Source organism: Camarhynchus parvulus, chromosome 6 (genome assembly GCF_901933205.1).
Source record: "Camarhynchus parvulus chromosome 6, STF_HiC, whole genome shotgun sequence".
Lineage (NCBI taxonomy): Eukaryota > Metazoa > Chordata > Aves > Passeriformes > Thraupidae > Camarhynchus > Camarhynchus parvulus.
The window spans coordinates 16,454,183-16,470,290 of record NC_044576.1 but is presented as its reverse complement, the minus strand read 5'-3'; the positions used below and the strand labels follow the sequence as shown (position 1 = coordinate 16,470,290).

Genomic DNA, 16,108 nt, shown 5'->3' with positions numbered 1-16,108 from the left:
TAAGCCCTAGGATATTGCATATGAGGGATAACTCTGTTAGTAGTAGATGGCTGGAAAGAAGCAATTACAGATACATATTTGTATCTATCTATTGACACACACCAGACATATTCTGTCTTCTGTCTGTCTCCATCCATAGCTCTTTGAAGATGATTTTTCCAAGAATCAATCAGATAAAATAAAGGATGCTTTAAATAGGTGTCAAATGCAATTCATGCCCATCTTAAGGCCCTTTAAAATGTCAGAGTTTGTTAAGAGGCCTAAAAATAATGCCTAGATTCACATTTTCCTTTCACTTTTCCTTCATCCAAGCATCCTACTGCTAACATCCCAATAGGTTCAAGGTAGAAAGGCCTCTCCCCACAGAGGTCAGCAGCTACAGGAAAACACCTATGAGTACAGAGCCAGAACAGGAGCCAGGTCACAGGTATCACAGTTTCCTTTTGGATGTGCATCAGGACAGGATTTCTTTCTCTCTTTGACCCTGCTTTTTTTTTTTTTTTTTTTTGTCAGAGGAGCTATTCTGTTTTTAAGCTAGGGGATCTGCATTGGAACAGATTTGTAGACATCTGATTAAACCTTAATGAGGTGATTGTTGTTATGAAATGTCCATCAAACCTTGAGTGCCTTGTACTCCTCTCTTAAATGCTCTAGAAAAGGCTGTTATAAAGGACAGGTATACTTCCATGCCTGGTTTCCTACAGGACTCGGTGCTCTTTTGCTTTGGCTTTCTTTGGCTTTGCTTTCTAGCATCTAGTCTGAGAAGAGGTAGGCCTTGAACAGAAGGGTTGACTTTCCAAGAAGATCAGAACTGTTCTAGAGTTTGGGACAACTTTATTAAATCCCAGCAAACAAGAAACAATACACCACTAGCTAATCCTCAAAGACACTTGCGGCTCTTCTCTGCAGAGACCTCACTTGTTTGTGAAACTGATTGTTGCCCATGGCTGGGCCCTTTCTTGTTTGGAGACTACCTCTTACAATTTGGAACAAAACTGCAATATACATTTTATAGAGGTCACATCAGTATAGGTTCCTTCATGAACCTATAACGGCCTTCATGTGACCTCATGCAGAAAGATGCCAAATTATTCTACTAATGGTTTACAGTTATTATAGGAATGAGGATTCAAAACAAATATTTTGCACGGTGATGTTTCAAGCAGATTGCTGCCTATTGCAAGCCAGTAGCTCTTTTATTGCATGGCATTTCACAATTACCCATCCTGTATCATATGTTGTTTATTAACCTTCCCATTCTTAAGATCTCATTTTCTACTGAAATGTGGCTGACTCTCAGGTGGACCATGGCAGATGTTGAACAATACAGAGCATCAACTGTGAAATTTTGCTGTGCCATGTCCAAATGAAACCACAGGAGAATTAAGATATGCTGTGGGTAATCACTCAGGCTGGATTTTGTTCAGGACAGCCAGGTTAATGTCTGCTCTCTTGCAAAAAATGCCATGGGAATTTTAATGACTCTGAGTGATTGGAGCCTTTGTTTTATGGCACGTCAAAAATGGCAGCTCTAAAAACACTCTGCTTGAATACTGGTTTAGTGCTGACTCAGAAGAGCTTCCAATAACATGATTCACAAGTATCTGGTTCGGGGGCAGGTACAGACTCCTTTGACTGATGAGGTTAAGGTAAAAGTGTACATGAGGGGAAAATAGGTGGAATGAAAGGAAGGGAAAATCTAGAGCGAAACAGAAGGAAAGGAGGCATATTAGTGGGGGACCAAGCCGATGGAACCAAGCAGTCTAAAGGGGAATTCATATTTTCTAGACTGTCCATGGTCTGACCCAGATCTGCTAAGTCTATATGCTGGTGTCCTCTCAGTGCTCTCCACTGGAATCTCAGGGATCCCCAGAAACTGGGAGGTGGAACTGTATGGTGACAGTCCAGCTCTGGGCTCCCTGCTTTGTGTCTAGCAGTCCTGATAGCAGTGTTGATTTCCATGTCAGGCAAAGCACTGCTTGAGGAAAAAAAAAAAACCCTCCAAGTGTGGCGGTGTCAGCGCTCGCTGTTGTTCGACAGTGTAAAATTAAATTAATAAAGCCCCCAACACAGGAAAACATAACAGGAAATTAATGGCCTTTACTGTCGCTCTGATGCAGTCATTTGCAACCCTGCTTTCCGCACCAAAGACTTCATAAATGCAAGCAGTTTCTCTAAACAAGCATAGTTAGGGCTGCATGCGATGTAATTTTTTGTGTTGCTTCTCTCCTTTGGAGCTAACAAAAGCCACCCCTTTTTATATGCTCACCAAGGGGGATCCTGCTGAGAAGTAGCTCCCCAACAAACATGCTTAGGAAGATGAGAAAAGAGAGTTAAGCCACACCAATGATGCTGAGAGGATCACCTTCTCTGGCAGAGGGAAAGCATAGCTTCAGAGCTCCCTGCAGCAGCAGCTGTACCCGAGGATACTGCACTAAAGGCAATGTAGTGGACACCACAACAGCATCAATCAGCATAACCCTTCTGATAACTTTTAGGATGCGTAAATCAGTATAACCACTGAATGCAAGAGACTTACAGATTTACACTGACCAGAGGATCTGGCTCACTGTATGAGAATGCCAGTTGCTACTCCATCAATGTAAACAAAGCCAGTGTACTGGATTCTAGAGGCAGCTGCATTTCTATTTGTCTACCAGTCAAACCTAATAGCACTAGTAAGAGATACTAGGAAACTACTACCTAGGCTAAAATCCCTTACCTGCACACCCACACATGCTGTAGTACATGTTGTATACACTTCTGAGACAGCTGCTTGCATCCTAACACCTGGAAAGACTTTTGCTGGCATTTTCAGTAAGGCTGGATGTGCTGATTTTTACTATCCAGCACAGACTTAGTTTCCCAGATGCTCTTGTCCAAATTTGCAATCATACACTTAGATACAGTAGTAAATACATATGATTTTCATATGCATATACACACTCACTTCCTTAAATGCCTTTTACATGCTCCCATGATAATCCAAGACCGATCTGGGCACACAGCTCATTACACATTTGCACACACAATTCATTACATTTACATTCTCATTGAGCACTGCCATTTTTGCTTATGTAAGCCCTGTATTCAAGCTGCACTGCCCGTTCCTGCTCCATCTAGGGTACTCAGTCATACACAACCCCTGTGTAAAAAGCACTGCTGTCAGGCACCAGCACACATCTCACTCTTCCTCAGTCAGGCACACTCACTTCCCTGCATGAGCAGCCTTCCTTACTCACCAATTCCTCATGTGAGTTATGCTCTCATTTCAAAACACAAAATCCATTGTTTCTGAGCCTTTCTGCTTTAAGCCTGAGCATGTAAGAAAGAAATACACACAGTCTATGTGTTGCTGACACACTTAAACTACAGAGACACATGGACCAGCAGAGTACTATCAATTGGCATATTGAAATTCAGGTTTGTGGATTCCCTTGAGGCAAATGGACACAGGAATCTGAACAAGTGTGGAGTTCATGAAGGCTGATGGTCTTCCTTGAGGTGATAATCCTTCAGTATTTATGTCCCACTATCCCTATTTCTGCAGGATAATGTACATAACCTGAACTTATTCTGTATCTTCTTTCACCATCGCAGCGTAGATCCCTGATAACATTCCTTCTCTGTTCATTCCTGAACCTTGCAAGCCCCTTCCATGCTCCATCATCTCTATTCTGCACTCACTTAGGATCCTTCCCATCTGAATTTGAGGTTCATCTTTCTCCCCAGTTCATCTTTCACCAGTTATCACAATCAAAGCACTCAGAATTCTTGCAACACTACTACATGCTAAAAACACAGAACTGACCTATCTAGAGATGACATCTTTCACACTGTCTAAAAGACCACAAAAAATCTCATGGAAGGAAATGTAACCCAAAATTTACAGCCTTCCTTTTCCAAACCTCTAACTAGTGGGGCAAGAAAGGTGAAAAGATCACCAGATAAGGACTGCCAGCCCTTGTGCTGATCCTTACTGGGGGGAGTACAGTATTAGTTTAATAATTACTGAGGATGCAAACAGCATCTCTAGAAACATTGTGACAGCTAGACTGGATGAGCTTGTGAGGATCAGGACATCAGTACCAGACAATCCTGGCCATCTGAAAATGTGTGACCCACTACCTCAGGACAAGGTCCTTGTCCTTGGTTGGGATCAGTTCAGACACAGATGCAGGAGGTCTGCTGTTCCCAACAGGAGGTTGAGACCTGGGTTTGAAGGCCAGCTCTGCTGGTGCTGGGGTCCTTCGTGTTGCACTGAAGGCAGCGCGAGGGCCTGCGCAGGGCTGGCTGCCCTGAATGACAAGCACTGGCTATCGATCGCGTTCTGAACTCGGCCCAGCCGATAGAAGGTAATTAATGACTCCATTTGCCTCAGTACCGAGGAGAACAATTGAGTTTGAAACTGCAACAACTGGCAGTGTGGGGAAAGGCCCCCCGGGATGGACAGGAAAGCTGCCTGACAGGCCCAGGCTGCGTGGGGACAAGGGAACATATCAGAGGGGGAAAAAAGAGAAGAGAAATCAGAAAAAGGGAAAAGCAGTTCTAACACAAAAGTATGATTTGGGAAGGGGCAGCACATGTATCCACAAATGCTCGGGGAGTGGGAGAGGGCTGCTCTGAGTGGAGCACCCTGGCAGGGATGGTGCAGGCAGGCTGCAAGAGAGGACAGGGTCGCCTTGCTGGTGCAGAGGGACAGCATTGCAGCAGCCAGCTCAGCACCACTGCATCAGACAGTTGTGCTTCCCTTGGAGCCTTTGACAATTAGACGGGTTCTGCTGTGTCACCTGGCTGGCAGTTCTCATGCCAGTCACATTCGCTTTTGTTATGACTGTGATTTTTATTGGTAGAGCTGCAAGGGCCCAGCTGAGATCAGGGCCCCACAGCACTGCAGGCAGACGTCATAGGGATGGTAACAGCCCCTTCCCTAAAAGAGAGCGGTATCTCCATGTTTGTGTGGTAGCTGCACAGCTTCTCATGACCTTCCTAGATGTTTCTGCGGCACAAAGATCTCCCTATGTCAGCAATACTTCTGAGTTATTCGTTAAGATGGTCCTGAGCAAGAGTTCTGTCTGTCACTTGTAACCAGGGAAGTAATGAATTATGCTACTTTGTGCTACTTGTGCATTTTGGTGTTTTTGTGGCTTCCAGACGTGAGAATGTCTCTTTGTTTTGGAATTACTTAATGGGCATATTCCCTGTGTCAGATGTAGTCAAGGTTGTTCTGTTGTTCTTTGGCACAGCATTTCCTTGTTATCTGTCCGAATAGCTCTGTGACACCCATGGAGCATTTCTGCGTCTTGTGTTGAGGGTTTACTCTGAACATTCGCTGTGTGTACTCCCTTGGCTGTCCCTTGGAGGAGAGATATTTCCTGCCACATGTGCAAGGCCTGATCACACTGACAGCAATGTGTGCCTTTGTGAGGGACACAGTGATTGAGGCCATGGTTTGCCTCTCAAGCTGTTTGTTAAGATTCTTATGATTTAAAAGAGAGGTTTCCCTTCCACTAAAAGGGAACTGGGAAAGGTGATGATGCTGCTTCCTATTGGGTACAGTTACCACAGTTACTCACATGGCATCCTCAGACTCATCCTGCAGCTGAAGTCTTCCTTTATCCTTTGAACAGGACCCCTTCCAATATCTGCTTTCTTGGCAAATACCTGTCCCATGAGCTTTTAGCACTGTTCTTCATCAGCTGAAGTGACTGTTGCCCACCACAGTGCCATTCCTCCTGGGATCTGATAGTCTTTCCCAAATCAGATTTTCCCCATAAGCCCTTTCTTCACTAGCACCCTCAGCCCTCTGATGGACTCTGTCTCTTCTCCAAAGTCCTCTCTGGTCTTTTCTGCCACCTTTGCTCATACCCACATGGCTGTCAGCTCTCATACTTTGTGTATTACACTATTTGAAGCTTCTCCTGATAGTCCAGCTTACAGAGTCATACCCTTAGATGAGAATTCAACTTTGATCTAAAACCAGATATAACTGTCTGACCCTTGCAGTTTCAAGGGAAAAAATGAAAACGCATCCTCTGTAGGTTTTGACACCAGAAGACAAACACAGAGGACTTACAGTCATTTGGTTTTGAAGAAAATAAAATGATCTGTGACTGAATGTCTCAGCTTTAGCAACACAAGACGTAAAAATCTGTCTTTCAGGATCACCTCTGTGAAATGTTCTCTGCTTCAAAAGTAAAATATATATGCACAATTCATATAATTGCTCTGTGAAGTTTGGGATTCATGCATTCTACCAATACTAAGCCAAATCCTACTGCAAGCTGTTTATACAAGATCAGCCTCAAGGTACCCTACAGGCCTCTGTCACAGTTTCCTTGCTTTTGTAGATTTTAAAGCATAGGCTAGGGCAGAATGGCCCATCCCCCTCCTTCCTCCCTCTCCCCTCCAGGAATTTCAACCTAAACTAAAGCATTGTGTTTCTCCTTACAACTTTTGTTCCCCTCTCTATCCATTTGCTTGCTTTGATCATTCTTATTTCTTATTTAACACCATTCTTTACCCTTCTCTTTCCCTCATCCTTCTCTTTCATTTCCCATAGACTGCACAGATGCTCTCTCATCAGCTGGTCCTGGGTTTCCCAAATACACACACACACTTACGTGTGCACATGCACACACTCTGACATAAATAAATAAATAAATAGAAAGGTCAGTGAGCAGAGCAGCAATAACCCCTAAAACAGTACTATCAGAGGGACATGATTGATCAATTGAATTCCATAGCGGCTCAAAAATGTGGGATTAAGTAGTGTATTATACGCACAATGAGTTGAGGCATGATGTTCATTTCAAGTTCATTTCGCCAGCCCTCTGCCACCAGATCAGGCAATCAATAGGGGCAGCAGATATCATATATCACCTCTCTCCGTGCTAGGCAGAGAGCACCATAATCTCCCGCAAATTTAGAGTGACAGATTTGTCAAGATCTGAAGGGCCCCTGAATAAATGAAGGAAAAGAGACTCTTACAGCGACTCAGGAAAGCTGTGATTTCAGCTTCTTCACACAAAGGCATGGCCTGTGCACACGCAGGAGACACACGTGCACAGGGCTCTGAAGGCAGACAGAGCTGCAAATATCTGTGCATGTGTGCACAAATCTGTGTAACCACTCAGGGCAACTCACTAAGGGTAAAATCTAGTTTAATGACAATCAGTGAAAGTTTTACTGTGCATCAGTCCACTCACACCAAACACCATGTGGAGTTTAAGGCTGCCATCCTTGAAAATCAGGAATAGCCAAAACCAGCAGCCACAGACAAATGCCTAGTCAGGTATGTACTGTGATGCAGAACCTAAAGAATAAGAGAATAATTATCGACTGCAAAAATACCCATATGTATTAGTGTCATGATGTGTACAATCATACACACTGACAGACACGTGGAAAAATCCTCAAAGAGCTTCACAGGCTGCAGACAGGTTGAGGCTGATACAGAAACATTTTTTTTTCTGAGTCTGGACCCAGGAGTTCTGTGCCAGCTTTCTGCAGGGAAGACCAGAGTTCTAGTCCTCCTGAAATTCAGCACCTGCAGAAACAGCCCAGTGTCATATAAAACATGAAAACTGTACTGACCCACACAGTGTGCAGTCCACCAAGCCTAATCCTTGCTTTGTTTTCTTAGTCAAATCTGTCATGAACTCCAGATTTCAGGAAATTTATAACTTTTTCTTGGGCAAATAAGCCTCGGAAGAGGAGAAAACTCTAGGGATCAGTGCCAGTAAACAGCCTTGCTCTGGCTTGGGGTGGAAAAGAAAGAGAGAAGAGGCTGCTTGAGGGAAGGCTGCTGGCAGGGACAAATCAATATGTAATATTTTCTATGGTCTTGTGAGTGGTACTGTACTACGCTACTGTATATAATGTACTATTGATTATATCATATCGTATAATCACCTATAAACGGATATATCTCATAGCCAGAAGGCAGCAGGCTCAGTCGTAACTCTGGGCCACCAGTTGGGCGTTAACTGTGCCAGGAAAATACCATCTTGGCACTATCCATGAGCTAAAAGAGGAAGCAGCAGAATGGTATTGTTCTGGATGCTGCACAGTGAATGTCACTCCAGGCTCCTGGGAGCATCATGTGTCCATGAGCACCTCATGATTGCATGGAGGAAGGAAAAGGTCTATACAGAACCCTGGACCAATTTCCTGACAGACAGCAGATTTCTGAGATTCACAGACTGGAGGCCACTAAGAAAGGCTTAAGTATGAGGCATATTAGTGAAAATACAGGAAGATAATTGCAGCACAAGAGGGAGAACCTGATCTTAGATTAGTCAGGGTGATAAGACAGTCAGACTTGCATCTGATGAAGCACAGTAGGTAAGGATTCAGCACAAAGAGTATGGAGGTATATCAGCATGGATGAAGGAGGGGATTATTGCCAAAGTTAGGCTGAGATGTGACAGCAGAAAGATACTCAGCACAGTTGGAGGAGATTATAATGAGCAGACTTGCCTTAGATGAGATGAGGGATTATGACAGAGGAAGATTCACTTCAGCTGGGACAGGAGGTTATAACAGACAGACTCACCTTGGATATGACAGATGCTAATAGCAGGAGACTTACTCTAGATAAAAAGGGGTTATAACAGAGAAAAATGCACCTCATTTGAGTTGGGGGATAACAGAGGAAAAAAACATACCAAACCCAAACCCAGATAGGTGATCAGATGGTTTATCACAGGAAAAAAATCACTTTGGATGGGGCAGGGCATTTATAACTGACTCGCAGCAGAAAGGATGAACGGGCTGTAAGAGACATGAGATGGCACAACAGAAAGAGAGACACCCTGGAGCATGCCAGGAGGCACTGCTGTGAGGTTGGACTGTGTCAGAGGGCTGTTGTAGGGACAGAGATGCACTTCCAGTGAAGCTTCTACCAGAAAGCAGCTATATTCCTAGAAAGAACAAAGTAATTCAAGGAAGGCTGAATCCCACTGAGCAGGTGGGAATTTTGTAATTCCCACTTAGGTTTTGTAATACAATAATTCATTTTGGATAAGAAGGGAGACTGGCAGAGACAACTATTCATCTCATTTTGGAGGGAGTTTTATAAAAGAGATATGGGTCATGATAAATCACAAGCTACACATAGGTGAATGGGACAGAAACCAACATATGTTGGATGGGACAGCTGCCCCACAGGGAGAGATTGGTCTCTGGTGAAACACAGAGTCAGAAACCAGATTTCCCTGTTATCTAAGGGGAATGAAAGGCTTATCTATGATATGATCAGATGAAATTAGAACAGTGATAGCAGCTCATAGGACTGGGGAGCTACAACAGAGACTAGCTCCCCTCCAAACTGTAAGAGAGCCTTTTTCCCATTGCAGGCTCCCTCAGTCCTCTCCACTACAGCCCATCCTCAGCACTCTTGTTTCTCTGTGAACTGCCTCTCCAGTGGTCTTCTAGCGATGCTAATCGCTGTGCTTTGCTCCCATTTTATGCTCGGCAGTGGAGATTTGGCAATTTTTAACACTGAAAATCAGTGGAACCGAAACTCATCTCTGAGCTAAGCACCATTCTCCACAGCCTCACTCATCCCGGGCAGGAGAATCCCACAGAACCCACTGGAGCAGCCTGGCCACTCCGTCAGAGAGGAGGGGGCTCCTCTTGGACCCCTGCAGCCTCCTCTTTCCTCAGGAGTGGCACAGCTACCTGGGTGGAGGCACAGAGCCTCCCTCTTTCCTGCCCTGTCCTTGTCCTGCCTCCATTACCAATCCAAGCCAGGGTGGTGCTAACTCCCTATTTTCTCTGTGTGTGCCCTGCAGATGTATCCGAGGGCTCAGTTCCCAATGGAGATTCCCAGAGCAGCGTGGACAGTTTGCGGAAGCACCTTCGTGGCGACACTTTCACCCAGCAGCAGCTGGAAGCTTTAGATCGAGTTTTTGAGCGTCCTTCTTACCCTGACGTCTTTCAAACATCAGAGCACATCAAATCTGAGCAGGTGAGGGCCTGGCCTGGTAATGGGAACCCACAGGCACTGCGAGGATGATGGCAAGGAGATTTCCTCACCAAAATCCCTCTCCTCCTCTCTGTCCCTTGCTCTGACGCTGACCTGTTATTGCACATACCTTTTACAGCCCTGTCTATTTGTAACTGTATCACTGTGTGTCTACACAAGCTTTACCTCCTCTGGTAAACTTGCCATAAACGTGCACACTGTGCTCTCCCTACGTCCCCATGACCACTCTTCCCTCTCCACACAGACGTGTCTGTACCTTGCCATGAACATGCCTACCCCCATCCATGTTCACTGGCAGACAGCACTGCATAGAAACTCCTGCACCCGGAGATCACACTGGAGCCACAGGGTTGGGTTTAAATGGATCATTTTCCTTCATGGCCCAAAGCTGCCACTCAACTCCTATCTCCAACATAGTTTTCCACACTTCTGCAGCTCTGCCCACCTTTTCTTTACTCCCCCGCTCTCCCAGCCTTTTATCCCAAAAGCTGTTTGTCTTAATAAAATGAAAATCAAAAGTCTTTTTAAACCGCCCCAAGCCATAAACCAACAAAGGAAGAGAAGGAGAGGTTGGCTGTGGACTCCCTTCATCCCAGAGTCCCTGGGTTTATTACAATGAATAACCTTTATTTACTTTCATTAGACTATTAAGCACCAGCACAGTCATTTTTCCCCCTGAAACTCTGAGCAGGGCCCATAAAGCAAATCCAAAGCCTAATTGAGTTCATTTTAATTTCTCTCCGATCACAGCGAATTACTCTGGTGATAAATCAGGGGGCAGGCTCACCCCCAGTAGAAGGCCTAATTTGCAGCTAATTACAAAACTGATTTCTACAGGAAGATCAATACAAGAAGGAATTGGAAATGACTAGGCAGTCCTAGCCAAGCAGGGACAGGGGCGGGGAGGGGGCAGCATGCGTGGAACCTGCTGGAGGAGGGGAAGATGTTGGGAGGGGGCTGGGGAAGTGCATGGAAAAAACCAGAGGAGAAAGAGCAGAAAATCAGTTTTAATTTAACGTAATATTAATCAGAGCAACTTTTCCTGCTGTTTTGTAGCCTTCCTGGTTTCTCCAGCTCCCGCGTCTGGTCTGGAGGCTGCCACAATAAAAAGGCAATTACCAGAGCCTTTCGGACAGGACACCCTTTCAGATTCAATGGCTCTCCCCCTCCCACCCTTCTGTTAGCCATGTGGCTCCCCCCTCCCCAATTTCATACCCCAATGCACAGAGTGACAGAGGCCAGGGATGAGGCTCCTTTGTTTTTAAAAAGCTAGGACAGAGGTAACAGTGGAGGGGAGACAGGCGACCCAGGCAGAGACCCTGGCGACAGTGAGCCAACACTGGCTGCTTCCTACAGCCTGCCTGTCCTAGTCATGTCATTGTAGTCCTATGCCCCAGCTGTCCTTGTCACCAGGGCAAACACCTCCCATCTCCACTCAGCCAAGAGGAGGGGATGTGGATTTCCCCTTTCTTTTCCCATGGGCTGGCACAGACAGCCACCCCCATCCCCACAGCATCAAATGAGGGCTCAGCCATACCACAAATAACAGGCCAGATCCCTCACCTCTCTTCCCCTTCACACTGTCAAGCAGGCAGGTGGGATAGTTCATCCTAGGATACCCCCTCCTCGTCCCCCTCAACCTTCTTGTCACTTTATCTTCTCCATTTCCTCCTCCTCCTCTTCCATCTGTGCAAGGGTTTGCATCTCTCCTCTTCCTCCCCCCCATCTGTACACCCTTCCCTTTCTCCCATCACATCAATAGCGAGCTGTCTTTCTCCTCTCTTCCCCAGGGTAATGAGTACTCCCTCCCAGCTCTGACCCCTGGTCTCGATGAAGTCAAATCAAGTCTATCCACCTCTGCTAACCCAGACCTGGGGACAAATGTGTCAGGACCCCAGACGTACCCTGTGGTGACCGGTAAGCTGCCTGACCAAACAGCAGAACCAAGCTTTTTATTTATTTCCCTCATCACCATTAGCTTCTGCTTTTTCTGCTAATGCAAGATACCCCTCTGTGGCAAACAAGGAAAGAGACAGAAAGACTGTGGCGAACATAAGGGTTCAATAGAAGTTTGAAATTCAGAGTGTTGGCAGTTTTGGGTACACTTAGATGTGTCCAGGTGTGACTCAAAGATAGGCAAACCCAGATGTCATTCACAAACTTGTGTGCCCAGATGGGGCTTAAGGTTGGGATGTTGGTGGAGAACAAATATGTCCAAATATGCACTGTGATTTTTTTCCTTGGTATCTGAGAACAACGGGGTCATGGCTTACCCATGATCTCCACTTGGTTTTCTTTTGGAGAAATAATAGTTTAAGTTTTATTCAGCCCTGGCATTTGGAAGGGGCATTTGCAAATTAAAAACTGAGATCTGCTGAACTGCAACTGCTAAACTCCCTCCTCCTTAAATCCATGAGTCTCTTAGGAAAGCTGGCAAAAAAATTTGTTCACAGCCTTTCCTCATGCCTGGGCACATTAAACTCAAGTGTGTCTGGGAGAGTAGAAACTGTGAGCAAGCACATGAAAGCAGACAAATTGGGACGCAGAGAAATAAGAAGCAACCCCTGTAGCAGATGCTTCACTGAAACTTCTTTTTGCTGGTAGCACATGCAGAACCTGAGTGGCACAGTTTGGCCTGAGGCCACAGGTCACTCCAACACTGTCCTGATACTGGTGTAGGCTGCCTATCCTGTGTCTGTCTAGAGCCGTAAGGAAATATTCTGGTGTCACAGCCCTTCTTCTCGAGGCCTTGGTTGCCATCGGTGGCTGCTCACACAGCTACCACACTTGCACATCTCCTCCTGGGTAGCTAAAGAGGCTGCAAGGCTCAAGTGACTTGCCCCTGTTTGGAATATTCCCCTTATTCGACAACTTTTGTAGCCCCTCTAGAAACCTCGTGGCAGAAGTTGAGAAACAACTCATGACAAAGGTCTAAGTCCTGTTAGCAAGGGAAGAAGCTTCTTGTCCCTTGACCAAAAAATTTTCCTCTGATGGCACAGAATCAAGAGCATTGGAGTATGTATCTCAATTTTTTCTTGCAGAAGTCCCAGATAATAGCCCCTGATGTCAGGGCAGCTCATGGCTGAGGCAGGCTGTCATTGCTTGTTCAGCAAACATTGAGCAAATGCATATTGTTGCATGCAACTTTTGGCTACCGAGAACTTTGGGACTGGCAGGATTAGTAACAGTTAACTCAAACACAGAGGACATCCAGTATGTCTGCAAAATCTCATGGAGAACATGGGAGATGAACTATATTATTCAGGAAACGTCTAGAAAGTATGACATCCCAGACCTTTTTCATGGCTTTTACAGCTATCAGGCTTGATTCAGAGTCCTTGTAGATATGCAGTTTTTTAGCCAACCAGAAAAAAAATGGCTTAGCTGTGGCAAAAGTGTTCTACCTTTCTTTGTATTTGCAAAACTCAGCTGTCGTTCATCTACTGTTTAGCAGATTCACATCTCTTACAGGAAATATCTTCTTGTCTTTGAGGGGCAAAGCCAGTAGGAGAGCAAGGCAAATCCCCACAGCTAAATGTAAAGGTGATGTGTCCACAATCAGAGTTTAAGATTCAAAGAAGCCATGAAAATAGTTCTTTTTAGTCCTTTTGCCTAATTGAAGATGGTGCATTCTAGCTTGTCAATGTGAGAGGAGGCTTCCTAAAGGCTGGGACACTAAACAAGACTTGGACATGACTCTCACAAGGGTACAGCATGAGACAGATTTGGTCTCACAGAAGAGACTGTAGGCTGAGGAAAAAAATTTTCTTCATGGCCCTCCCACCCTGTGCTACCCCTACTCAGTTCTCTGCCACACTCCCAGCTCAGCTTGAGAACATCCCCATCTGATCCATCTGGATCCAAGAGTGAGAAAAGTTCATTTCAGACCCAGCTTGACATTCCCAGGTGGCAACTTAGCACTAACATCTCAATCTGTATGCGACATTTCAATCAGTGCAGAGTAACAAAAGCAGAACTATTAGCACTGGGAGCTGTTCACTGGTGGTAATGATGGAGAAACTCAGAAACTGGAAATGAAAAGGGGAAGAAAAAGCCCCTCAACAACCTGAAAGGCATCAGGGGAAGAGGGGAGAAGAATTTTTCCTGTACACTTAGGCCAGGATCCAATGTTTGGATTAATGGTGCTATTACCCAAGAAAGGACTTCAGATAATGCTCATTCTTAAAATGTTTTTGCTGGCAATTAAATGGTTGCAGGTATTGATCTTCATTAATCTGATGTTCTCAATTTGCATAATCTATTAAAGATGAATGATTCATTATATGTTTGCTATGGGGCTGGGCAATGCTTTCAGGAAGGACCAGAGATGTGAAGAACTCAGTCCTGCCTCCTAATCTACCCCAGCTAGGAAATTAAGGAAGAGGCAGACAGATTTCTTTGGTATCACTCAGCTCCTGATCCCAGGAGGGGATATTGGAGTAATATTGAGTATTGAATTGCTGGGTGCCTCTTTTGCTGCTATGATATCATCCTTGAAATGCCTCACAAAATGTCCAGGGCAGTCTGTGAATTCAGGTGATACCTGACACAAATGTGAAACAAACCTACCCATTCAAGGTACAAATTCTGTGTGGAGTCCCTTCACAATGTGAGATTTAGAGCTTCAGTCTACAGGCAAGTCTCCCCAGCTTAGTCTTCCCAGACAGAAAAACATATTACTAGGTCTTTCCAAACCACAGCTCTATGATACCAGATCATACAGTCTTCAGAAAGTCTTCCTTTCTGAAGACTTCAGAGAAAGTCCTTCTCTCTGGCTTATGACTAACTATCCTCAGCAAGCTCTTTCAGCTCACACCATTCTGAGACCTCACCCCTCCAAAAGCCATCAAACCCTCAACAATCTCTAGCTACCTAAGATCATGAAATGTAGTGAGATAGTTAAGGAATGGTGTTGCTGAAGTCCCTTTATCTGTCTGGGAGCTTCTTGGAACTGAAGAGCTGGAAATTCTGCAAAACAGGCAGCCTCCTCTTCAACTGGCCAGAAGGCCTTCCCCAAAGTCCTGGGCATCCATTCAAAGACACAGCTTAGCACCCCAGCTGTGTACAGCCCAGCCTTGCCTAGTATGGCCAGTATCAAACACTCCCTTTCAGACAATTATTCTACTAATACATCTTAGATGGCTCATTTATTACTCAAATCTCTGAAAGCAAGTAAACAAAACCATTTTTTTACTATGGAGCAAACAGGTCATCCTTATCTCTCCCTATTAAATATGTTCAAGGAATGTCCATGAATGAGTTGTCACTTAGTGACTTGCTGGACACTAGGCTAGGAAACCTACCCTGCTGTCCTTCATACGGAACAGACAATGCAGAAATTTTCAACTGTCCTGTGAAGATTCAGAGAGAGAAAAAAGTTCATGGATTTTACCTTCCTCCAGACCTCCCCTCTCTGGCATACAATCAGGGTTTTTTCAGTTTATTTTTTAATTCAGACATGAATGTATGCAAAAATGTTGGAATTACTGACAAAAAAGGATACTTGCTATACCTGCAAGACATAAAGTAGTATTCAAACAGAATCTGATTTTCAGGAAAGCAGTGATGCTAATCATGGGGAAATCACTGGCTAGACACTTGGAAAGATTTTCTGAAATGCTAAACAATCCTTTGAGAACTTTAGCCTCCTGCAGTTGCTATTTCCTTCATTTCAGATTAGCGAGGGAACCAAAGAGAATTTTGTTCAGTTCAATACCTGGTCACTTAAAATGAAGAAACAAACTCAGATTTGAAAAAAGCAGGAACATTAGTTTTCCTCAAATTAAGTGAATTAGAGTTGGTAGGAAAGAATGAAATCTATTATTTTTAAAATAGGGTTCTTAAACCAATCCAAATTCCTCCTTATAGCTATCCTTCCCTCCAGTTAATAAATAATTTTTAAAGGCAAAACCTGCTTTGAAAAGCTTGCTTTTTCTGTTCTAATATATTTAGGAAGTCAGGGAACTTATGGTCATTTTATTTAATTAGCATGAATAATTACAAATACTGTTTTTAATTTAATTCTAATTTCCATCCAAATATAACTTGACACAGATAACAAGTAAAAAGTTAATAATCTAATAAAATAATAATATGGACTCATCATTCACTATTTTG

At 44.4% G+C, this 16,108-nt stretch overlaps 1 protein-coding gene across 4 annotated transcripts in view; it reads left to right on the top strand.

Moving 5' to 3' along the window:
• Nucleotides 1-16,108, top strand: part of PAX2 (paired box 2) — an 84,116-nt gene that overhangs the window by 48,408 nt on the left and 19,600 nt on the right. For all 4 annotated transcript variants that reach the window (XM_030951236.1, XM_030951238.1, XM_030951235.1 and 1 more), the window contains exons 6-7: nt 9,798-9,973; nt 11,782-11,908. In XM_030951236.1, the coding sequence (XP_030807096.1) occupies nt 9,798-9,973; nt 11,782-11,908 (303 nt within the window). The remainder of the gene's footprint in view (nt 1-9,797; nt 9,974-11,781; nt 11,909-16,108) is intronic.